Source organism: Haliotis rufescens, unplaced genomic scaffold, assembly GCF_023055435.1.
Source record: "Haliotis rufescens isolate VD_foot unplaced genomic scaffold, xgHalRufe1.0.p SCAF_17, whole genome shotgun sequence".
NCBI lineage: Eukaryota > Metazoa > Mollusca > Gastropoda > Lepetellida > Haliotidae > Haliotis > Haliotis rufescens.
Genome location: NW_025963857.1, coordinates 13,818,647 through 13,845,317, shown reverse-complemented (window position 1 = coordinate 13,845,317; position 26,671 = coordinate 13,818,647). Strand labels below are relative to the sequence as shown.

Below are 26,671 nucleotides of genomic sequence, written 5' to 3'. Positions count from 1 at the left end.
CTGTACAGTTATTAGCCTCCCGTGTAATGAGCATGAGTCTGTGGTATCTCACCGGGGCACTGGGGCGTGGCGCTGGGATTATTCTCCACATTTGCGACCTGCATGGGTGTCGTGTTGCCCTGAATTCACCCGTATATAATTTATTGTTGCTTTCCATGCAGTTAAACTAGGGATCTCTATAAGCCTCATGTAGGCGCTCTGATTAAACAGAGATCGCTTTGTATAGTGTTATAGAGAAAAAATGAAGTCAGGATTGACTGGGGTTCTGCCTCTTTGACAGGGTCGGGACATTCAAGTAAGTCATCAAGTGGTTATTGTTGCGTTAATGTTGCGAGGCGCTCTCTTGATTAAAGTATGTGTAATAGTATATGGAAGCGCCTCGAATAAAAGTCGATATAAGTCAATCCTGATACCATAACTATATGCCGTGAAAGATACTGTCATTTATATACTAGAAGAATAATATAACATGCATTACATTAAATACGTGTTTTTAAAAGAAAGTCGCCTTAGGCTGAGCCATGTTAATTACCCTATCAAATATACTGAAACATTATTTAATGTTCATTAAAATAGTTTTATTGGCAAGATTTCAAAACGACGGAGCAATACTCAGTATAAGTTTATCCTTATACGCAGTAACATATACTTATGTACATGAGTGTAACAAGTAAACATTATACTTACGGAAAGGTGTTTCTCTGCATAGATTGATGATTATCAATATTGGGCGACCTGTGAAGATAGAATAGAAGAGTAGAATAGGTCTTCAGCAACCAATGCTTGCCGCAAAAGGCGACTATGCTTGTCGTAAGAGGCGACTAACGGGATCGGGTAATCAGGTTCGCTGCCTTGGTTGATACATGTCATCGTATCCCAATTGCGTGGATCGATGCTCATGATGTCAATCACTGGATTGTCTGGTCCAGACTGGATTATTTACAGACCGCCGTCATATAGCTGGAATATTGCGGAGTGTGGCGTTAAACAACAAATAAACAAACAAACAATATTGGGCTTTTTCAGAAATGGTGTTGTTATGATTATGATAGATAGATCCATTGACTATATTGTAATCAAGAACGAGATATAGTATTGAACATGGTTTAATCTGCATTTAGAAGACGTTTACGAAATACGTATTTCAAAACATGGCACTACATGTTTGGAGTCGTCTATTTTTTTAGTGCATTATGCTAATATGAAATCTCTTCTGCAACCCGAATTATATATAACAGTACTCAGAGACAAACGATTAGTTAGAGCAATGTGTAAATTTTGAATATCTCTTCATAACTTTCTTTCGAGTTAATATTTTTGGTAAAAGGTCATTGTTAGATATACCTTATACAGCATCTGTATGTGAATACTGAGACCTTCATTTAGTAGAGGATGAATACCATGTCTTTTTTGCATGTAAGAAATATGTTCACAAGAGTAATAGTTCCGTTACCTCATTTCAGAAATATTATTAAAGGTAGAATTACTTTGGCAAATGTATTTTACTCCTGTAATATTAATGTGGTCGACAAACATGTAACACATGTGAAGACAATATAATTTATCTTACAACTGTGCTATGGGCCATATGACCGTAATTACGAAATAAACATGATTGATTGATTGTTTATTCCACTAGAAACCTTTTAATGATTTTTATGAACTATATGATTCGATAAGGTTGTTAACTTCTTTATTATGAGGAACACAACATTTCAGAGAATTTTCTTACTTCTTCATCATTCACCAGATGATGGAGTAAGTATATACCCCGAAACGTTGTGTTCCTCATAATACAAAAGTTGACATGCATTTATTCTCTTCCTTATGTGGATCACTTCTAAATGCCTTTCAAAGACTTCATATTACTAGATGTTCTCACTTACGTGTTTGGCTTATAATTACGTCAAGCGTAGAATAAAAGGCTGATATGTATCGAAAGGACTGATTTAAGAAATTTTAGGGTGTGTGTTTTTCATTTTAACACGAGCAAGTGAGATCTTGGGATATTTAGCAATCCTAGAAGGTTAATTCAAGTAATTAAAACGTCACTTTTTTTGCTTGCCAACTCATATGATATTCTTATGAAAGAGCCTAAACGCAGTCGAAATTTTGGAGAAAAAAAACCACATACACACTTTCAAAGTACTTTACGATTATGAACTAAACGTTTCAGCATCTTGTCAGTGTTTCGAAGTTGACACAGAAGTGGGTTCAGAAAGTTTTGAAATTGTGTATCTGATATCATCGCATTAGTTTGCAAACGAAACAGTTCAGATTTCAGCTCATAATCAGCTGATTACGGTATACCATTTACGGTAACAATTCATTCATTCATTCTCTTAGTAGGTCACGTGAAAACTACGTCATGGATGCGTGAGATTTGGTGCGCAAAGGTCCAAAATGGCCGTCAATGTGATTCGAAAACGGGAGACAGTCGTTTAACGTGACGACAAATCTGTATTTGCCAAAAGGGTGAAGGGGTGAAAGCTATTAGAACGCCCTATAAATGAGACCCAGTGAGTTTGAACGGCTGATCAGATGTCTAGAATGGAAACAAGGAAACAGCGAGGCGATTATGATGGTAAAATCGCCGGTTTGTACGATTTGGAGGACACAATCGGACGAGGCCATTTTGCTGTCGTAAAACTTGCAAGACATGTATTTACAGGCGAAAAAGTTGCGGTGAAAGTCATCGATAAGACAAAATTGGATGAAATATCTCGTTCACACTTATTCCAGGAAGTACGATGCATGAAATTGGTGCAACACCCCAATGTTGTACGGTTGTACGAGGTGATAGACACACAGACCAAGTTGTATTTGATATTGGAGCTTGGGGATGGAGGAGATATGTATGATTATATCATGAAACATGACGGCGGATTGGAAGAAACTGCAGCAAGACGATACTTTAGACAAATAGTAGAAGCGATATCGTATTGCCACCGACTCCACGTTGTTCACAGGGATTTAAAACCCGAGAATGTGGTGTTTTTTGAGAAACTGGGTCTGGTGAAATTGACAGATTTTGGATTCAGTAATATGTTTAATCCAGGGAAAAAGTTGGAGACATCGTGTGGTTCACTTGCATATTCTGCTCCAGAAATCCTTCTTGGAGATTCATATGATGCACCAGCAGTAGGTGAGTATATAATTAAAAGTTAGTTGACATCTGTTTGAAACGTCTTAAGTTGCAGGACATTTTGGGATGTCAGTCAGCAGCTGCACAAGATAACCACTATATAAGACATGGTTTTGTTTTGATTGCCCAATTAGCTTTGTCAGTGTACTATGTAAACTGTTAACAATGATTAAAGAAAAGAAAAGCTGTGTTGGTTATGTTGATTGTACTAATCCAAAGTGGCTTCATCATCTCTCTCCATACGTTAACATGGTTAATGGAAATTGCAATTTGACTTGTTTATCATTGTTTTATTATGCTTATGATCATGATTCCATCATGAAACATATGGATCTACGTACACTGAGATGGACTTTCTTGTTCCCTTTCTTTGTGTGCTGTAAATGCAGCAGGAAATTATACTCTTTATTTTGCAATTGATCAATAATTTCTGTTGTGATGGAATGTAGAACTAGAAGAGCTATCAACATGATCAAGGGGTTCTTAGGTTTTTTTATTCGCTTCTTATAATTTCAAATGTATTATTGGATGCAAAGGTCAGTTTTCATGAGAAGGGACCGGTATTGTATGTGTCTCCAGATGTTTTGTGTGTCATATAATACATGACTGATAAACCATGGTAGCTTGTCATAGATATTGAGGTTGCTTTTGGTTTTACCTATGTTTTGGGAAAAGTAGGTATTAACGTCAGTCTTGACTGTGTTTACCGTAAATATTTGAACATGGTTATAAACACATTTGGCTAACATGGCTAAACTTGACCTGCCAAACCTGTTGCCATGACTATGGGAAAATCTACTTGCTTGTGTCATTTGGTAAAGAATATCTATCTTTTTTTAATAGTCATGATAATGCATTACTATATACATCATATAAGTCTAAACCATGTGAGCACAACAGCATTATGATCATGATGTCATTACTATGGTGACAGGCAGTTGTGTTATTATAGTTATATAGGTCTTTTAGACATAGTCATGATAGTCAACAGTGGTCAGTCCAAGACTCACACTGGTACAAACTGGGTAGGACTGACTTGTGTATCCTCTTGCTCATTATTATTCTAAATTAACAGGGTTTACGAGATGCAGATACATGCATCCAGTACACACAAATGTATAGAATTGACGCAGAAAAAATATTAAATGCATCCAACATGTCCAAGGGACACACAGTAATATTCGTTGTACCAAATCCTAGACAAGAAATATAAAGCTCTTGTAATTGAAGTAAAAAAAATTATTTTACAGTATAAGAACCTACATGAATTCATTACATTACAGAACCCCATATTGCCTGTAACTTTTGTGTAAGGACCCTTGAAATGAGTAATTGGGGCTCCAAGGACCCTTGGTTTTGTAGGGCACGGTAAAACCCTGATTCTAATCTTGCGCTATATTACCAGTCCAATGGGTACCACTAGTAAAAAATGACTGATTAGTAGTGAGCCATAGGCAACTGATAGGTACCAGTAACACAATTTCATCTTTAGGTCAATAACATGTGTTTCTTTATTTTCCATTTTGGTCTTGCTGACAATCTGGACAATGAACAGGTGCACAATCATGATGATGTATCATTTGTATCTTTCAAGATGGCTTGTGGTTTGATTATTTGTAATTTTAACTAACCGACACATACTGTCATTGTTTAGAAATATACACCTTACAATGTGTTGTGTTTTTACCATTTCTACCTCATCAACATCATCAGGTACTGTTGTCATGGTAACAAGAGCATTCTTACTTGTTCACCCTGTCAGACACTGATACAGTTACTACATATGCTAGGGTACATATATTCTTGGCCCATGTTAACACTGTAACGCGATGCTAGCTTTCAACTCCATTGCCAGATTTCACATGTTTTACTTTGAAGTAACAAGACAGTGTTTTTTCCTCATTGTTTTCAACTGAGAGCTGAGGAATGTGTGAAACATGATGAAATGATATGAATAGCTTGTAGCTGTGCATGGTAGTGGTAATAATGCCAAGTACTTGTTATTGTGGGCCCCAAATGTGGATTGGATGGCTGCTCATACCGAAAAGCAGGCTTAGACCCAGCCATTGGTCCGAGATTAGTGAAAATCTAAATACTGTTGGTTTTTCTCCAAAAAAAATATATTTACATAAACATGATAAACCAACCATCTGAAATTAGCTGTGGACCAGTTGGCATGGTTAGATATGAGGTTGGTACCAAGAAATGTGACCCGCGAAGATCCGGGGTAGAACAGGTCTTCAGGAACCCATGCTTGCCGTAAAAGGCGACTATGCTTATCGTAACAGGCGACTAACAGGATCGGGTAATCAGGCTCGTTGACTTGGTTTGATGCATGTCATCATATCCCAATTGCGTAGATCAATGCTCCTGATGTCAATCACTGGATTGTCTGGTCCAGACTCGATTATTTACAGACCGCCATCATATAGCTGAAATATTGCTGAGTGCAGTGTCAAACAAACCAACAAATGTAACACAGCGACCTCTGGTTTGATCCAAACCTGAATAGCATTGGCTGTTACAAAGTTCCCAATGCACGGCAATATAATGCTCCTTCTTTGCATCATGTACATCACTAGTACATGATAAGCTTGATTATGTGGCAAAACAAGCAGTACATGCCATGACACAAATTGTTTTATTAATCCTCACATCAGTCATGTCAGATGGTCCACAAAACAAACTTGTTCCACATTTTGACACTATCAACTGCATTCCAGGACCATGATTACTCAGCATGTTCAGTTTGGTAACAGTAATATCGTAAAATGTTAAATGTGTCAAAATAGCATAGACATCAGGTCATGAAATATTTATTTTGGAATTAGCTTTTGTTTTTCTTTTCTTTGCAGAGTTTCAAATGGCCTTTGGTCACCGGTCATAGACTGATATAAAATTTCAATTTGACCGATGGTTTGTTTTAGTAGTCAGGCTTTTGATAGATAGAAATGCTTAACAAGGCTACAGTATCAAAGTTTCTTACAACAAAATAATGCAAAGCCATCAAAATTTGTAATTGAAATTGTGGGCAGTGCATGTCTTTACATCTTACTTTCTGTATCATAGGGAAACGCTGTCAGGAGTTATAGTGACTTAGTCAAGCACTTTTCTTATTGGAACATTTGATTGGCCAGATGGTATATATTCATCCAGTCACAAACAGTATTGCATTGATTTGTTGTTATGGTTCGTCGGGCTATTTTTTTGTGATTTGACTTACTGACTTTTGCCACTGACTTATTACATTTCTTGGGTACAAGTCATTGACCTACATACAGCTTTTAGTGTCAAAACACTGCTTTGAATATATCAACTAATTATGTTAGAATACATTCTAGGGTTCGAACTTTCTCTATTGCAGTGAAAAGTTGTAGATCATAATAGCATGGTTAGAATATACTTGACAAATAATATGGGTCTCACCACTATTTTAAGTAGATTTAGGCTTTAGACAAGTGGCTTAAAATGCAGACTGCCTAGTGATTCTGATATTGAAAAGGGTGTTATCGATCTCGATGAAAAGAAAAACGTGGTCAATCTTTCGAAACTAAATCTACATGTTATCTAGCTCATCATTGCTCATGGTGAGATAACATTGAGTGACTGACCAAGTTTAGAGATTGATCAACAGTATTCATATTTCCTGTGATGATGCTGCATTTTTGAGCTTTAGTAAGCATGGTATCTATAACCAGGTAACGCTGATAACCCTGTAATTAAGATAATGCCGATCATGCTGAGGAACAAGGAAGTGACCATGTATCCTGTTCTCAAAATCATGTAAACATGATGATGGCAACAAAAAATTGGACATTTTTATCCCCACTATTATGCTTATCTTGTGTCAATTGTGCTTCCTCAATTGTGTCAGACCGCCTCTGTGGTCTGGTGGTGGAGTGTCTGCCTAGAGAGAGGAAAGTCTGGGTTTCGATCCTGAGCCGCGTCATACCTATAAAAGGTGTTACTTGTTGTTACCCTGCATGGCACTCGGCATTAAGGGGATAAAACAAGGGCTGGTCAGCTCGGCGTCGGTATACTATGTCTGAGTGGGGTATTCATGTTAAACTGTGGCATGGTATCTCAGTGGGCTAGCTCTATAAAATCTGCATTAGTCCAGACAAGTACAAGCAGCCACACACACACACATACACGTGCATGCACACCGCTATGTAAGCGTAATAATCTTGGACTCAACATAAACACCATTTCACCTCACCAAATTGTGTCACCGTGGGCTGTTTAGAAGTGTTTGATCCTCTGTTGGCATGGTTGGAGCATGCTTCCCATTAATATATTTACAACTGATTTTTTTGTGTGTCTTTTTTCTTTGCCACATGTTTATTCCTCAAGCGACACATGTACAGATTTTTGTACCACAGTGTCCTATTGTATGAACAGGTATTGGTGCAAGTAATTGATAAAACATCAATTACACTGATTATGTAGTCATCGTAATGTTCATGCAAGTTTCAGCTTGTGAGTCATGATGATGATCATCATAATTATATCGTTGCCATGATTGCTATGATCATGATGATGTTCCGTGGTTGGAAAGAATGCATTACAGCCAAGGGAACCTTGTTATGACACCAATGTTCAGAATTTAGGGGTCCCTAGAACATGTAGATGGAGAAATTGTACAGCAGCAAACATGGCAAATATCAACATGATCAACATGCTCAAGGACCCCCAGACCCACCTTAATTTCAAACACTGTAGTGTTCGATCTGCTGTCTTGTCTTCCTATGTAAGTTTTCAATACATTTCTTATGCATGATGATGGTTGATATTGGCAAACACTCAAGTAAGTCAGAGTTACAAGCCTTTGGAAAGATACACAACATGCACAATGCTTTATCATCAACCACTTGTCATTACCTGGATGCCACCCTACACAAATGATGGGCGGTTAAAGTGTTGAAAAGGCAGTGTAAACAAGAGGCAGTAGTTAGCTCCAACTTGCTGGATCTTGATCATCACCATAGTCATGTTAGTGAGGGCATTGCTGTACAAAATACATTCCTAAAGATCGTTTCTTACGATTTGGTCTCATTAACAATTCCAGGTTTATCTTTCGAAGGAAGTACTTTGAAACATGTGAAATCCTTTGTTACTTGAACGTTTCGTTGTGATGCAATGTGATGTGTCTGGTCTTGTAATAAGTGGAAGATGGTTGCCTGATGGTTTTGATAGAGGTAATTTGGACTTGTAGAAGCTGGTGGAGTGATTACTGCAAAGATGTTTACACGGAATGGGAATGCAGGATGTGCTTATGATGCATACAGGTGTTTGATATTACTGAGGATTGAGCATACTGTGTACTGTATCAGTAGCCGTTATATGAGTAGTTACTTCATCACAAGCTGTAGTCCAGTGGTATATTCATCAAGTAGTAGGGGCACGCCAGAAACCGTTGATTGTGGGTTCGATTCCACTTCGCCCCAATGATGTTTCTAGGATTGCCGGCACCATACCCATGCTCGTGGGCTTCATAAAAAGTTTACATCTGAGAGCTGCATCACTTTGGCTTTCCTGCCACAAGTGACATTAAGCTGAAATGCTGTGATGTAACTGTAATAAAGTGGCGTTAAACCCAATTCACTTGTTCACATAAATATTAATCTCACTAAATAGAGACAGAAAATAGGAAAAGCAAACTACTTTTCACTTTGTAAGGTGTAATCTACCAATGAAAGGTACAGTAATGATCCATTCATCTTTTGAGACCATGAATTTTTGAATCAGTGAAATTTATTATTTATATATATAATCATGATAATATATCATATTACAGTATGGTGCTTACCAGTATAAACTAAATATTATAAGACAAAGTTAACAAGACACTGACATAACACATCTTCCCGAGGCAAGGGAGTTAACTGACTATAACAGTCCAGTTTCCACCTTGCCAAACAAGGCTGGAATTTCAGAACTCTATTTTGGCTGGACCAACAAGTATGAGTAGTCCAATCAAAGTCGCATAACGAAATTGACATCCGGTTGGTAAACAACATGGCGATTGCTGTGCAGATTTCGGTTGATTGCTGTGCAGATTGCGGTTGATTGCTGTGCAGATTTCGGTTGATTGCAGGATTTGCAAAACATGTACCATTAACTTTGTGTCAACATTGGTCAATAGATGTGTTCCAAATCTTTTCATGTATTTAATCAAGGTGCCCAAGTGATTTGATACACATCATGAGATAAGACTAGTTTTATTACAATATAGATCTTGATTATCCATGAGATCGTATTGACTGGGCACCGCTATTTTGTTTGAAGAAAACTCAAGTGTTTGGTCAGTCAGAGGGACATGGAAGGGATATAACTCGTAATAGTCATGAAATTACAGTCTAGTACGGCAAGGATGGAAACTGGACCATTTTAGTCAGTTAAAATCCTTGCCTAGGGAAGATGGACAGAACACAGACAAATGGAATCCAAATCATGAATGTTGGAAAGTTTAATATATTATTACTGCCGTGCATGCTATCCAGGAGCCATTTTTGAAAGTTCCATTTCATAACATGCAAGTCTTGAGCCTGTTGTGAGGAAGTTCCAGCCATGTGTAACGTTTACTTGATACCGGAGAGATATAGACTGAATGTGTGGTGACAGCCTGCTAAAGATATATCTGAATTCTGATACACCTCCCTGCATTTCACACAAATAGACTCATGGTTATGTATGCCAGCATGTCTGTGCGCAAACAAAAGAAATGCTTGGATGGCTTTTGTCACGGGACAGCTTGTGTTTCCAGTGAGAAATAACACTTCAACAGAAATCAATGTATAAGCGCAATATTCAGTTCACCAACATGATCAATAATTTAATTATCATGAAACAGCTTTCTAGATCATCAGTGGAAAATATATTTTGGAATAAGGTCAAACCAGAAAACTAACTTGTTCCTGGGCATGATTAGTATGTTTCTTTGTTGTTTAACATGTTTAATGCTGCACTCAGCAGTATTCCAGCTATATGATGGACTGGTGTCTGTAAATAATAAGTCTGGATCAGACGATGCAGTGATGTAGTCATGAGCATCTATCCATACAAGTGGGATAAGATCCGCCAATTGTTGGAGTTGACCACCTGATCCATTTAGTCGCCTCTAGCTATAAGCATGGGTTGCGTGGGACCTATGTTCTTAAACGGATGGTTTCTATTTTCATTGGTTTATAACATTTTTCATTGGGTAACCAATTTTTACCAAAATGAGTAAACGTGAGTGCTGTTTTTATACATTTGAGTTTTTCATTTGATGTATACGTTTCTGTTCACAAGTTAAATGAAAGTAATTGGGTTTTGAAAATTGGGTGGGGGTGGGGGTGGGGGTGGGAGTATTTTAATCAAATACGCAGCCTGTCTGTAGCTCTTGTGTGTATCAAAACCCTGTAAGAATGAGCATGATGAGTAATGTATGCTGTATCAGAAGAACGACAACATGAACTAGTTATTGTGATAATTGTATCGTGACTTTTGTCATTTGTAGTGATCATGGTCATGGAAATTGTCTGGGATGATTAGTGAGTCCTTACTCCCTGAAATTGGTTTGGTGGTCAGAAAATCAGAGTTCCAAGTTGACCACTCTGGTTCCATGTGTGCGTTTACAGGCTGGTGACAAGTGCTGTAGTTGATGTTCTGATTTTTACTGCTCTGAATTCAGTACTTGGTACATGACATAGAGTATAGAAAATCAGAAATGGACAGTCTAAGCTTTGATTGTAATCAGTCTGTGCCAAACTATTATGAGACTACTAGTGCAAATATGGCTCTTAGTCTTAGCATTATCAGTAGAATTTACTGTAATTATGTGGACTATTATTAGCCAAGCTTAATAGACCAAACATAATTTTACTAGACTTTGGCTTTGTGAAAGCAATATTATTTTATATTTCTCATTGTAATATAAACAACGGTTGTACTTAACATTCAAGTTACAATTGAATGATCATGCCCACTGCTTGTGATGTGTGTACTTTCATTCGTAGGTTAATGGACTAAACACATAACACAGCTAAACATGGTTGGTTGTCCTCATTGGTACTTCTTGCAATAATTAATGGCTCTCAAATGCCGAGTGATTGTTGTACAGTGTTTGTCTCCAGAGACTGTCTGAATATATAACCATGATAAAGCGCTGTATCACCAGATTCAAACATGAATATGTAAAGTGTGCTGTTGCAGTGTGAAACTATGGGGGTGTTGGCGAGATCAATACAGTTATATGTCAGCAGGTCTCCTGGATGACTGCATCGTAATCTCAGATATCTGTATGTCATCAGCTCAAGCTGTTCTAGAATCCATCACCTGCTTACCCAGTCAGTCAACTCAGTAACTCAGCTAAATTAAATCTGGGAGAGGCCTCTATCATACTCAGCACTTGTTTGGGTTGAAAGGCACTGCAAGTCTGAGATGTCCTATATTGATTGAGTCAAAAATGGGCAAGAAGGTTGTCACTTGAGAGTTTGACAGGATGAACAGGTTATGTATCTCTCTGCACGAAGTGCTCTTGTCTTTATGCACAGGCATCATCTCTTTCAACTCGTCTCATGTGATCATGGTGATGGTTTTGTACTTTTAGCCCTGGGAATGACTTGAATGACTTCATGTACCACATTATGGGTGCTGACCTGACAAGTTCATGTTATCATGGTTATGTGCAGATGATTAATATTCATTTTAGCAGGGTTTGACATTAATTGATATTTTCACTTGTCTGCAACAAATGACATGCTACAGAGTAATCTACTAGACTAACATTTAGTCTATGAAATCTTATAATTTTATATTACACAAAACCTTTCTAGAAAAATGAAAAATAAAAAAATAATTTTCCCTATGCTGATTTCATATGGAATAGAGCTAGCTAGAGCTGGCTATTCTTGCTTGTGTGTATGTTTCTAAATTTATTAATTTTTTCTTAAAATGAATATATTCCACAGTCAGGACTAAGTAATCTACCAAATGGCTGAAGTGGAAGTCCACAATGAAATGTCACTAGTCTTTCCTGAATAACACTAGTATCAGACTAGCAGACTTTTGTTAATTTGGAACCCTGTTTAGCATGTTTAAATTATTAGACAAACAGACAGATGCTGATGCAGGCGCTTGGACACTATAGCCAAGTCATGAACTGCATATTACATGGTTTTTTAGCCCATGGCAACTTTATCAAATAATCTCATGATTGTAATAGGCAATACATTGCTCATCCAAACAGTGAAATGTTTAGTTGGAGAAAAGGAGACATGGTGATGCTACCTCATCAATAACATTGCCTTTTGTAATTAAGTGTTCAGTCTTTGTTAGCTGACATGTCCTCTCACATTTGAATATGCTGTATTTATCTTGTTATTGTTTTCGTGGAAGTTAGCATGGTTAGATCACATGTCAAGCGGTAGACTTTAGGTTTGTGAGAAGAGTAACAGTATTATTCAGCATGGTCAAACTGTTATTACTCCATACAGTATCATCAGTGATCATGATATTCTAAGTCTGTGTTTTGTTATTTGAAGATTAATGAAATGTCCAAAGTAGTGCTTCTTCATATTATTTTCTGATCAATGCTGTTTAGGCTAGGGGTTGGCACTCACATTGATTTGATGCCACATTAATTTAAAAATTTACAGTACTTATAGTCATGGTAATCAATTCCAAATCGTTTTAGCTTTTGTTTCAGGCCAGTTTTAGGACATTGTTGACTTTCCCAAATGGCCTATTACCCTGATACTTATTGCTAGTCATGCTAGCAGCCCACATATGTGGTCCCATCAATGCCCAGACCTAGAATTAGCCTTGTAGATGATAGATGTTTATGATAAGTGGATAAAACCGTATGCATTAAGGAGTTTATAACATAACCTGACATGATTTGAATGTCACTTTGATGTTCCCCTCACTGGATCAAATGGAAGAAGACAGCCTGTCTGTGCGAGCTCTGCAGTCATGGTTTTAGGCAGTTTACTTTTTCTCCCCGTTGACTAATGGACATTGATTGATCTATTTTAACAAGATAAGAAGGAGGAATTTCAGGCTTTTATACTGCAAATACAACCTAATGCAATGATAGAGACCGAAGAAGAGCTTACAGGAGTAATTAAATACCTCCTTTGGCAGGAGGAAAACTTAATTTTGGGATTTTCGAAATACCCTTATTAGTGTTGAAGTCTTCTTACTGATTAAGAACTGGATTTGAGCCTGTTTAGCATGTGTTCAGTAAAAGTCCTTTTCCAATATTGGATTCACTTTTAGGTTATATTTATATCTTTCTTTGATCATGATGAGCATGTTGAACAGTGACAAAAACTCCTTTCTAAGGGTAGTTTGGAAGGACTGACTTATTTCTGGTAGTGCAGACATTGCAAGTAAAATAATAGTCACTTGTCTAAAGCAATCAACCTAATTTAAGGGTATCCGTTTCAGTGTTTATTAAGATTTGCTGCTATAGTAATTAGCATTTGAACCTGGGGACTTGTTAATCTTTGTCTTTTTGCACCAAATGTATGACAAATACCGCTTGATTTTCATTCCACTGCAAGTGGACTGTTAGTGTTATGGCTATTTGATATTATGAAAACCAGTTTTTCCTGGCAGAGATAGTAAATTGCCCAAGTCTACTTGCCCAAGTCAGTTTGTTCTAAGTCATGAGGGCTAGTAGAACTTTAGGCTTATTGGTGAAGCTGGTGTCCTTATATCATGTATATGTTATCATGTTGGGTGTTTCCTTTTTTGTTGTCATATTTGCGTGTCCTTTTTTGTTGTCAAACGTGTTGGGATTCTGGGTAAGAATATAGGTTGTCAGCAAACCAAGTCTTTGGGACTTGGATGATTGCATGTCATCATATACTTATACATCGATCAATACTCATGATGTCAATCACTGGATTATCTGGTCCAGACATGATTATTTACAGGCTGCCAATAAAAGCAAACAGTATATGTTATCACCATCATTGTTTGGTTAGTTTCTACTAGTGTACCATGGCCTATGACTGAGTGTTAATCATTATAATCAGAGATATGGAATATTTCTGAAAAAGTAGTGTTGTGATGATCATGATATAAAAAATTGTTAAATGTAAGCTAGTCAAAACTATATTTCTGTATTGTTTCTTTTGCCAGTTCAATGGCGGCTGAACCTAGAACTAGCTTTAATATAGGTTAAAACTTATTCTGGGAAATTTTGGATTTCATTACCAGGTGTCTGTGTGGTACTGTATGAGAAATGATGAACCAGATGAAGTTTGACAATTGTTCACTTGTAGATTCTAGACGTGCTAGAAGAAATGATCCCTCCTATCAGGTTACCATGGTTACCATTTGTTGTTTATGAAAAAAGACACAAACATGATAGGCCTGCCCTTTTCAAGTATTAGTATCAGCAAAGAAGAGATTTAGAATAGGCCCTTGGTGTTTTTGGATTTGTAACTATGTTAGCATAGCTGTGTAAATATGGATTTTCGTGTAAGGAAGTAGAAACTAATTAATTACCTTTCCATGTTATCTTTCGATCATGACCATGAGGGGCGACGTTGTCGTTAATTGCAGTAATCTAGTGTGTGCCTTACGTGTTCAGACCTCTCAGTGGTCCTAAATATGACCTGATATTTGTTGTTTGTGAGGTAGGCCTGGTGGAGGTTCGCATATTTGGCCATTTGTTGTTATGTCAAAGACCCTGGTAGCAGGGATTGTTCTAAGAAGAGAGTAAATCCCCTGTGATCATGATGGGAAAACAAAACTGGTATTTTCAAAATCAGTGTAAGTTGTTGACAATGGTTGAAGTGTTCATATTGCCCATCACACATCTTGTATCCTGTGTATATAGGTTTGACCGTATGTATGTACAGTGATGTATGGACAATAAAACTAGTTCATATGTTGATAACAAATAATAGTTTTCCATGGCATCTGCTTCTCATATTCATGCATCACACATACAATTCTTATAAGTTGGTTAATGGTGGGTATAGCATCACCTAAGTTAAAATATTTGTTTTTCTTCCTTGTTTGGCAGATAAATGATGATGTGAGTTATCTCCCCTGGTTGGGTACTCACATCCTTGACATAGAACTCTTGTTAGGCTTATCCTGCTCGAGTATTCGTCAGAACCTCTTTAATATACATGATAACATGCATGAGTGTTGTACAGTGTTTCCCCGGTGCCCAGAATAAACCTATGACCAAATTGACTTTTGCGATTTTCAATTTACTGGTAATCATGGTAATAAGTTGATATTTCTCTTGGGTCGGTAATTTTGACACAAGCCAAATATGCCCTTTATCATCAGCTGATCATGATGGGAACATGTGTGTTTGCCATGGTTACTGGCGATGCTTAGCAATCATGGCCATTAGAAGCTTCACAACTGTTATTCCTTTATATCAACATGATTAACTTTTTAATGTTTTCTTCAAATATTATTACATTTTTTATGTGTTGGTGTATACAGTGGAATGCTTAAAGTTCCCCCCAAAACCACTGTAGTATTAGCATGATTAGTTTGTAAACTGTTATGCAGGGTTTTACGCAATGAACACAAATGTAGACGCAAAAATAAATATACCACATCCCAACGGACGCACAATAATGTTCATTGTACCTATAGTGTATCCAGAGCAGTTATGGGTGTCTATAATATTTCATCCATCAGGCATGACCACTGTCCACATCTTCCATGATTCATTCCAGACTCTGAGGTAATTATCTAAACTAGAATCATGAGAACATTTCACAATTCCATTACTTTACAGGACAAACATATTGCCTGCAAGGACCCTTAAATTTAATGATTGGGGGTTCCCTGGACCCCCACTATTGTAGGTCAAGGTATAACCCTGCTTATGTACAATATAAGAGACAGTTGCTATGTAATCATATACCCTGTATTCATCATGTTCATGTTGGAGTGAACAGTACATTGTACCATGTTGTACATGTGTGATATGAAGATTGATTAACTTGTTGTAACAGACATACCTTCTCTTAAACAATTTGACTGATATTTTATTATTCTTTCACTGTAGATCTGCATTAATCATGTTAATTCAAACTGTACAGTTTCATGGATGTTGTTCAGAGTGTACTGGTACGCATTGGCTCCTTTTCCCTGAAGGGGGAGTATGGGTCACTTAGTTGTTGAATGTGCCGCAATTTGCTGTACAGATTTACATCCCTTGGGCATGCCTGAAACCTATGATTGTGTGTTCGACTCACGGTTCGCCCCAGTTGTGTTTCAAGGTTCGTCAGCACCTTACCCAAGCTTGTGGGTTTCCCCAAAGTAGTAAACGTCTGAGACCTGCATTACTTCGGGCTTTCCTCTCACCATTGTGCTGTCATGCCATGATATAACTGGAATACTGTTAAAAGAGGAATGAAACCAAAGTCACTCAGTCACTGTAGAATGGTGAAACCCAACCACTTTCTTTTGTGGATACTACATGAAACCATTTTGTATGTTTTGTCCCTAATGTTTCAAGAGAAGTAGTCCTATGCAAAGGCGGATCCAGAGGGGGGGGAGGGAGAATCTCCCCCCTCCCCCCTTCAAAAATGAAATGGCCATGATGGCTGCAAAGTTGAACATTTTGAAAGACTTGTTAGATAAGACAACACAACCAACAATTATGCATTTTATCAGTAGTGGTGGGTTTGATCAGTAGTGGTTGGTTACACCAAACACTTATTAGTAGTGAAAATTAGTAGTGCAAAAGTAAATATATTCATCCATTGTGTCATGCTTGACACTGCCAACTGTAAATCGTCAGTGTGCCAGGTATTTGACTGTCTGTCAATGAAAAAGACGGCTTGCACGCCACAGGTAAGAGCACATACAAGTATCATGATGCGTATCGGATCGTGAACAAGGTATTGGGATATATATCGGATCACACAGTTGGTGTATCGTCTCGGCCCTATTGATCAGTGAGTACAGAAATATGCTGATCTAGCATAACTGCTAGCATGGTTAACTCTTTCATCACTGGCTGCCCCAGAGTTATGTCCCTTGAGACCCTGCAGTCCCTGACACTGACAAGGCCTGTACACTGGCCTCCCTGGCAGTATTATTGGAAAATCACACTATCATTTTTGATGCACTTTTTCTACCAGAAACTTGCTTTTAATATACATTTATCATATACCATTGTAAAGAGGATTAAGTATACTTTAATATTCTTTGTTGTTATTGTCTCTAACCTTTGTTATTTTCTAATTACAGGTGTTTACAAGTGAAATAAAACTTGAAAACACTGAAAAAATGAAAACAGACAATGAATTTTGGCTCAAATTGTATTACAAATCACAAAAATAAATCACAGATACAAGGTAAACATAACACAGTGGTCTTGTCATCTTGGACGGCACAGGTAATCCCAGGTGTTACAGGTAAATTCTCTTCATGCACATCTGTAAACAAATAAACAAGTTTACAACTCTTGGTACTGACTTTGTTTTCTATACTGATGTCACATATTACTTATGATACACTTACAGCCTCTTAGGTAAACTCGTTAACACAGGTAAACTTGTTAACGCAGGTAAACTCGTTAACACAGGTAAAAACACAAATATTTGATTTATTTTGTTCTTTTTCAGGATTTGAAACAAAAATTAAGTATTTAAGTTTTTAAAAAGTTATTTATCACATTATCTGAACATTGAACCACAGCTACTATAAGAATGACATCACAGAGAAGATAACACAGATTGATCTGAAGAGGGAAACATTGTAAAAGGACGGAAAGATCGTAAATTCAAGTTCTGCAAATTTACAAGTTGTGATAACATATTTACAATACACTGCTATTTACAATTGCATAATAAATTAAATCAGTACTTTATTAAATCAATTAATAAATAAATAATCATTACAGTTACTAAAATTTAAATTAAGATGTAAAAAACAAGAAAACAAACATGAATATGGAAATAAATTTTATTCAAATTGAGCGAAATATAAGGACATACGACAAACCGGCAAACTACAATTCGGATTGCGATCAGAAAAATAAATTTAAAAAAAACAAAAACAGATACGTCATGCCACTCACCTTTGTTGTTGTTGTGATCGCTCGTTCACGTGTAGGCTGCATTCTCATTCGTCGCACTGATAATCTGTTCAAACACAGAATCATTGTAAAACAGTTGGAAAAAATCAATAGCACGACTCTTCACTCACCGTGTCAATATATATTCTTGAATCCGGTCGCCTCTTCAAAATCCCTCATGTCTCCACTGTCGTGTGTCCCTCTGCCACTCCCATTCTCGAAAGTTGGCGGGGGGGGGGACACCTCGTCGAAACCGTCAAAATCTTCACGAAAATATTCGCGAAATTCCCTCTCCCCTTCGCGTAAATTATTCAATTCAAACACATTATTATTCCCGATATAGTCGTTGTTAATCATCTGATCGCTATCCGAATCGTAGTTGGCCGCCATTACGCTTGATTTACGATTCAAGCGAGAAAAATACCTGTCGCGAAAACAGGTGACATACCCACGATTTTCGCGCCAAAAAGACGGGGAAATTCCATCGAATGACGTGTCAATACGTGTAGATCTCGTTTCCATATTTAGAACGAGATTACACACGAGAAAGGAAGTAGAAAGAGCGATTTTGTAAACACGCTCGCGCCGCCCGATTTATCGGGCAGCCGGGTTCTGGGCCTCGGCTTATGCTGCCCGATTTTTCGGGCAGCCGGGTCCTGGGACACGGTTTATCCTGCCCGATAAATCGGGCAGTCGGGGCGAAAGGGTTAAGTCGAGGACACACCATGCACACTGACACACTTGGCAGTGGACAGATACTGTCCTATTTGCCAGAAATTCCTTACATTTGTGAAGGTTTTTGCCCACATATTCATGATCTAGTAGCAGTTGTTGCTGTACTCAGTGATGATAACAATTGGAGGTGACATTCCCTGTACATAGCATATATCCTCTGACAGGGAAAATATTAGCCATTCATCTGAAGCAATCTCCCCAAGCTGAGAGGCATTCTTGAGCAAGTGAACATGAACACATGAACTAAACAGGCTGCATATTGTCACAACTTGTTTATCATTACAACATTGATCTGTTTTCGCAGTGTTGATGATATCCGTACAGTGTGCAAGCAGTTTAGGATTGTTCCTGTGATGTTTTGGTTCACAATGGCTCTGTATTCAACACAGACAAATCATGAAATAGCTTTAAACAACAGAGACACTAGAAAAACTTTCACCCCTGCATACATTGTATGCAGAGTGCTTATATATATATAGATATAATATCATGTATGTCACAGTTAGAATTGGTCTTCAGCAACCCATGCTTGTGATTACAGGCAACTAAGGGGATTGGGTGGTCATACTTGGTTGATGCATGTCATAGTATCCCCATTGTGTAGATCGATGCTCATGATGTCAATCACTGGGTTGTAAGATCTCATGAATGTGGCTTGATCATGTTGATGGGTCTGAACACATTTCTAGAAAGTCATAAGCTGATTTGGGACAGCAGGCTACTGCCAATTTCAATCTCTTTACATGTCAAACATATGGACATGTTGCTTTCAAAGATCTTTGTTAAACAAATTATGAATTTCAGAAGCAATTATAGAGGCACAATGACACCATGGACACAGGGCAATATTATTGACATAACTTCTGAATAAAAGCCTCTGATGAAAGAATTGCAATGACAAATTGGTTTTGACGGACCATGCATGGCTGAGATATTAGGGTGATATTTTGCCCACACAGGGCTTGTAGCGTCCCCGATCATTGTTGACTTTGTCCTCGCTTTGTTGTAGGATGTAAGTGATATTGGTGAAAGTAGGTTTAAGAATAGGTGGTATTTGTGGCATGTCACAGGGTTGTTTAGGGACAGTGCAGTTCATTTGGTAGGAAACCTTGGCGTGACTTAATGGCCTATTAAAAGTGGATGGACGCTGGTATTGTGAAGCCATCAAACCTCTTGACTAGAGTCAGTCTGATTGACAACAGTATTGAGGTCTTTGAACATGTTCAAAGACCAGTATTGTGCTTCTTCTCAAAGCATAGTCATCAGAATAATCTAATTTATGTCATGACATTTGCACGACATGAACTAGGCCTGTAGAAACACAAACTGAATATTATCATGATACTAATTTTACAAATTCCGATTATGCTGATCATTATGAACTTAGTGGGCTAATGCAAACAAAAATCCCTGAGAATATGTGAGATTTGTCTAGGATTCCAAACAGTGTCCTCGGAAGGCAAATTTGGAAAAAAAACTCATTATTGTGTGATTTCTGTTTTACGGTCGCTGTATTTTTTAAAGGTAGCTAGGTGGTGTTATCAGTATCAGCTAGGTGGTGTATCATGAGGCAGGAGGCCCCTTGCAATCAACAAAGTAACTGAGTTTGACCACCCGATCCATTTAGTCACCTGGCACAGCAATCACGGGTTGCTGGGGACCAATTCTAACCCAGAATGCACATGGGTACTTGTATTAGTAGTCATTGGTGTAGGAATTACCAAGGATTGGAAGGATAACATGCCCACAGTCACCATGGTCACCATTACTTTAATCTGGTACCTGATATGAGGTAGTTTCAACCACTACATCATGGGTTGTGTTGTGTTATGTGTGCTTATGTACATGATGTATGAAGCTTGGTTTGTTTTTCTAGAGATTGAAACAAATATGACCCCGTTTTGTGTCTACTTGTTAAGTTAGCAGCATGTAAACATGGATCTACTGTGATGTGTCTGTCTACACTGGTCAATGTGTACTGTGAATTGTGTCGGAGGGAGGACATTGTTTTAAAGGGGTCCCTAATCAGGAAATCAATACTTGTTATGATGAATACTAGTTATTGATGCTGTTTCAATATTTAACTGGACCAAATGCTCAGCACTGTGCGTGTAAGATTGCTGTGTTTAGTTGTGAGCATGTTTTGACAATAGGCGTAGATTGAAAGTGATCTCGAGGAAACAGGAAGAGACAACAGCTTAAGTGGTTGAGGATATCATAGAAGTAGCTGTGGAAAGGATGCTTTTTGTGGATGTTGCAACTGACTAGGATTCTGAAACTAGGATTACACAGAAATAGCACACTTGATTGTCACTCTGTCCTTACTTTTCACCAAATAGTTGACTTGTCGTTCTATTTTGGTTCCTATTTAAAATGGGTTCAGAAATGGTTGAAGTAAGTTTCTTGTGCATGGTGTGATGGGGGCAATATTTCTTTAATGTAAATAAGGTTGACAATGTGAACACATGCTCTTAATGCACTGCATGATTTATGAACCAAACCTGGAGATTCAGAAAATGACAAAGGTATTGTCAATCTCTGAAAAAGGCTATCTGTCATAATACAACTGCTTATCTAGCTCAGAGTGAATGACATTCATTGGGTTAAAAATGGATCCAAAGTAATCTTATTGTCAGTTCATTAAAATTCTAAAGGGCACACCTAAACATTTTTATGAATATGAATGCCCAGTGGTACAGTTGAAAAAATACATTTCTATCCCTGTGAAGTATTTGGTGCTAGAAAACTGGAAGTGTTAATACCTCGGCAGCAGCTGTTTATATATTTACAATGGCAGCTATACAAAGGGAAAATATTCTTGCAACAATGTGGCCATCTAAAAGTTTACAGCAGCATAACAAAGGCATGACATAACAGTGTGTTATCAGCTGGTGTCCACGGCCCTTAGGATTTCCCTGTAAGTTGTTACCTGTGTGATCAGGTGTCATAGTGTTTCCACACTGGTTTGTTGTGTTGTGTGACCATGGAGACACCAAGTCTTGCCTAACACAGATTACCATCATGATGAAACACACCTCACCAGGGATCAAGCATTCTCATAATCATGAATCTTTGAGAAGATTTGAAAATAACAATTCTGAGCATTCATGTCAGGACTCGATATGCTGGTGATTTTGACAGAGACAGATGCCATTAGGAAATTATAGAACATTTGTTAAAAGATTGTTGATCCTCTGTTTTTGTTAAACAATATACATTTGTAATTTAGACCTAAGCCAAGCATTTCAAACCCGTTCTCCAGTTATGTTATTGTAGCTATTGGTCATGTAGCATTTAAGACTATGCAACTTAAATTTATGGTCAGAGATTGAGCTGTAGAGAACAGACTTAGTTCAAATGTCCCAGAAAATAAACTTCTTCGATAATATTTTTATGGTTATATTGCCAGTTTTGGATGCTCTTTCTACACTGCTGTGTTTATTGTAAAAAGATCTGTAATATGCACTACAAAATACTGATCATGCTGATTGTCATGTAAATATCCTGACTTAGTACCTAGGGGTGAAACGATACATCGGTGCACATTTCTGTATCGATACACGACGATACATCTTTTGCTGAAATAGATTACTTACTATTTTAATGAAATCCAGCGTTTTTTGTCAGTCAGATATTGCAAAATGTGTTATAAATTAGTGTTACATGTTCACTAAAGAAATAGCACTTACGAACATGAGTCTACAGAGAGCTTTACCTTTTGAACCTGCTCTGAAATATTTATTGTCAAGCCGTTTCCATACGATTTGAGGTATCGTATTGTATTGTGACCAGTGTATCGTGACCTTGCTGTATCATTTCACCCCTATTAGTGCCAGGTTCTACTAGTAATAGTTATACCTTGGCAATCAGCATGATCATTGTTAAGTAAAATAAGAGAAAGTGCTAGACATTTGTATCAAACATTTACAGGTTGCTAAACCTTTCATGGATGACAGGTTTAGTACCTGCTACCCTTTATTGGCTATTCTTTTATCATCTGTTGTTGCAGTGTCGTATTTCAGTTTCCTCAAAATTCCACAAATACCTACACAGGCTAACTTTGGGGATATCTTGTATATACATCACTGATCAGGTACATTAGACTATCATAGAGTATCTTGAACTCAATCTTCACACTTATTAATCATGTTAGATGGACATTGATTGGTTCAAGGCTTTCTGAATCCATGAGTTTGCCTTTTTATTTAAGTCACTTGGTTGCCACATTTGGTTCATTGTTTGTTTGTTTAACGCTGCACACAGCAATGTTATAGATATATGATGGCGGTCTGTAAATAATCGAGTCTGGACCAGGCAATCCACTGATTGACATCATGAGCATCGATCCATGCAATTGGGATACGACGACATGCATCAACCAAGTCAGTGAGTCTGACCACCCGATCCTGTTTGTCGCCTCTTACGACAAGCATAGTCACATCTTACGGCAAGTATGGGTTGCTGAAGACCTATACTACCCTGGATCTTCAAGGGTCCAAAACTGTAGGTTTGATGATGACCATGATGACAGGTATAAGATTTGAGAAATGTTTAAGCATGTTATGGTTATTTGGTATGGTAAAATAATTGTTTGTTGGGTGAATAGAGGAGTAATGAATGATTAGGGGAGTGACAAGTCAAACATGTTAAACGGTTACTTTCTTTCATCATCAAGATTAGATACCTGATTCAACCATGTCAACAAGAAAGAAAAACCCAACTGTTCTCAAGATTTTAGTTTTGTCCACATTTGTGAAATTTTGGAAAACCATGTGAACCATGAAAACCCTAAGCATTTGTTTCAATCAAATCATATTCATATGTTGCATAAATTGTATGTCAGATTTGTATGTAGTGGCTGTGTGAAGTAACGTTCAAGTAGACACTGAAGTCCCTGCCCACCTATCTCTCTCCCTCAGCTCTAGTGTTATCAGCCCACAGAGAGATGTGGAAGTGTGTTGGTGTTACCTTCACATTAAACATGTTAAATGCTTAGTGCTACACCTACGTGTGCCTGTTACCTAAATTTAGCTCACAGGGAATTGGCGCTCTATTTTTTCTTGCATTCCAGTCTTCGTCTAAGAAAAGCACAGGTTGTTTATCTGCTTGTTTATTGAGTGCATCTGAACATTCTCTTGCTGTAATTTTGCTAGGGAGAGTTGAACAGTTTTATGTTATTTGAAGGGCGTAACTGAAATCAGTCATTTATTTTTAACTCATTTTCATAATGTCAAAGCGGTTTCTGTGTTTTGTTATGATCAAGTGTACTTGATAATTCTGATGAAGTTAAACTTAAACTCATAGTATTGAGTAGATTTTGATCTTCAACGCTACTAAGAAACTACTTGTTCCTGTTGTTAGTACCAGAATGACATGAATGTCAAGAATAACACATTTTCCGTCACCTCAACGAGGGAGAAGTCTCCATGATCTATAACCCCTATTACCAGTCACAGCCTGGACGGTGTAATTGATAAGTGACTAGTTAGGGTAATCATTCGTCATTGCTTATTGCTAGATTGATGAATGTTATAAAATTGAGTCAACAGACAAGTTTGGTGGTGTTTAAACATGTTAAGTGGCAAGGACTGGATGATGGTCCTCTTTCTCTGAATGCCTGCATTACCATGACCAGGTTATCATGTGGTACAGTTCACCTTCCTGAACGATAATAACTTTCTTTTGTCATTTGAGGAAAAGAAATTGTAAATTCTAAAACCGACTTCAAGTTTAATCTTTACATTACTTTATCAATGTTTGTTACTTCTCAGGATTCTTACCACACATCGGTGCACAGGGGTTCATCATTTATCAATTCTGGTCGATATTTGTGGTTTCAGCAATGGGCACAAACTGTACAATGTGTGTTGCTTTAAATCATGGGCCCATCATCTGGCTCAGTAAATGTTTCAGCTTGTTTGTGGTGTTGGCACTATAAACATTACATTGTCTGCCTGGGAGGAATAAGTAAATATTCCTAAGCAGATAAGAGACATTTATTAATGTCTGCATCTGATGTTCAAGGCCAAAGAATTATATCACAGGGTTTTACCATCACCTACAAAACTAGGGGTTCAGGGGATCCCCAGTAATTTACATAAAGGGTCTCGTAAAGTATTAAAATGATGTAGTGTACTGTAAGATTTGATCATTACTTTAATTACAGGACCTTTATATTTCTTGTCAAGAACTTGGTACTATGGATCTTATTATCCCCGCTACGCACTCACGTGTTATATGCACACTTAATTATGGGCAATTAAATTCTGGAAAAATATATATGTCGTACATAAACATTTCAGGCTGTCAGTATAAACCACGAAATTTATCTTTCAACTCTGTTTTTTCACTAAAATTATATTCCAATTTTTTCACTAAAATTATATTCCAATAAGAGCCCCCTATTTCAAATTTTGAGAGTGCCCTGGGCACTTATTACATCGAATACGGTAAATGAACAAACAAAATTCTAATGTGCTCTATGGCAGGGGATATTGGTAACACTGTTTTCTTGTGTGTCCACCGAGATGAAATTTTCTGCATCCATTCTATACATACCCACTGGATGCTCATTTCTGCATCATGTTAAACCCTGATACCAGTAATTTGTACTACCCAACAAGAAATGAACCAAATTCTGTCTTTAAATAAGCTTGAAACATTTGACCGCAGTGACTTACACAACAAGGACTTCTAATATAGGCAAGTAGCTGGAGGGTTTGGAAGGCCTACACTTTGTTGTCATTGTCCTCTGGACCTCTTGCATGTTGCTGTGAACACTCAAGGGACTGGCAGAGAGCTATAGAGCGGAGGCTAGTAATGAGACTGTCAACTCTACATTGGCTGTCCATGTATCTACTTGACCTCACTGCTCTTGAGGAAACATTATGAGGGTTTGTGTGGGTTGTTCATGGTCATATTGCCCGACATATTAATTCAGGACTGAAAGAGAATGAGAAAAATAATTGGTTTGATTTCGTCTTGTATGGAAGCTTTCATATATCCAAAGGACCTGATCAACCATTGGTGGGCAATTTCGGCAACACTTGATAGAATGTGTACATGATAAACGTCACCAAGCATAAGTTACCAAAAAAATAGCATGATTTGTGTGAACCCATGAATATACATGATGTATCTGTCATGTTACCATGGCAACGATAGTTGGTACATTGTAATTGCCATGGGTACCGATTAAAAATTTCACATAATGTTCTTCTCGGTTTTTGCTTGAATCGTGTAGTTCAGTGTCTCATATTGGAGGATCACCAGTTTAATGTTTGATTGTGTTTGTTTGTTTGTTGTTTAACGCCGCACTCAACAATATTCCAGCTATGTGACGGCAGTCTGTAAATAATCGAGTCTGGACCAGACAATCCAGTGATTGACATCATGAGCATCGATCCACACAATTGGGATATGAAGACATGCATCAACCAAGTCAGCGGGCCTGACCACCCGATCCTGTTTGTCGCCTCTTACGACAAGCATAGTCGCCTTTTGCGGCAAGCATGGCATCAGTTTAATTAGTTGATGAGATCGCTTTGTGAAATTGGCCATGCATGTCTTGGTATTCATGCAGGCATTTTCAGCCACTGTGATCGTCTAACTTTCCGGTATTTTGTCTGTCTTTACAGCAGTGGTTCTGTGTTAGAAATTAGGAATAAGAATCTGAGGATCCTCCTCATTGTTGTCATTTAAGTTATTCTGGGTAATCCTTGAGCATGTTGAGGAAT

General features: G+C 37.7%; 1 protein-coding gene across 3 annotated transcripts in view; it reads left to right on the top strand.

Moving 5' to 3' along the window:
• Positions 1–2,397: 2,397 nt before the first annotated feature.
• Positions 2,398–26,671, top strand: part of LOC124140849 (SNF-related serine/threonine-protein kinase-like) — a 39,371-nt gene continuing 15,097 nt past the window's right edge. For all 3 annotated transcript variants that reach the window (XM_046508639.2, XM_046508638.2, XM_046508637.2), the window contains exon 1: positions 2,398–3,145. In XM_046508639.2, coding sequence (XP_046364595.1) covers positions 2,542–3,145 — 604 coding nt within the window. In that variant the 5' untranslated portion in view covers positions 2,398–2,541. The remainder of the gene's footprint in view (positions 3,146–26,671) is intronic.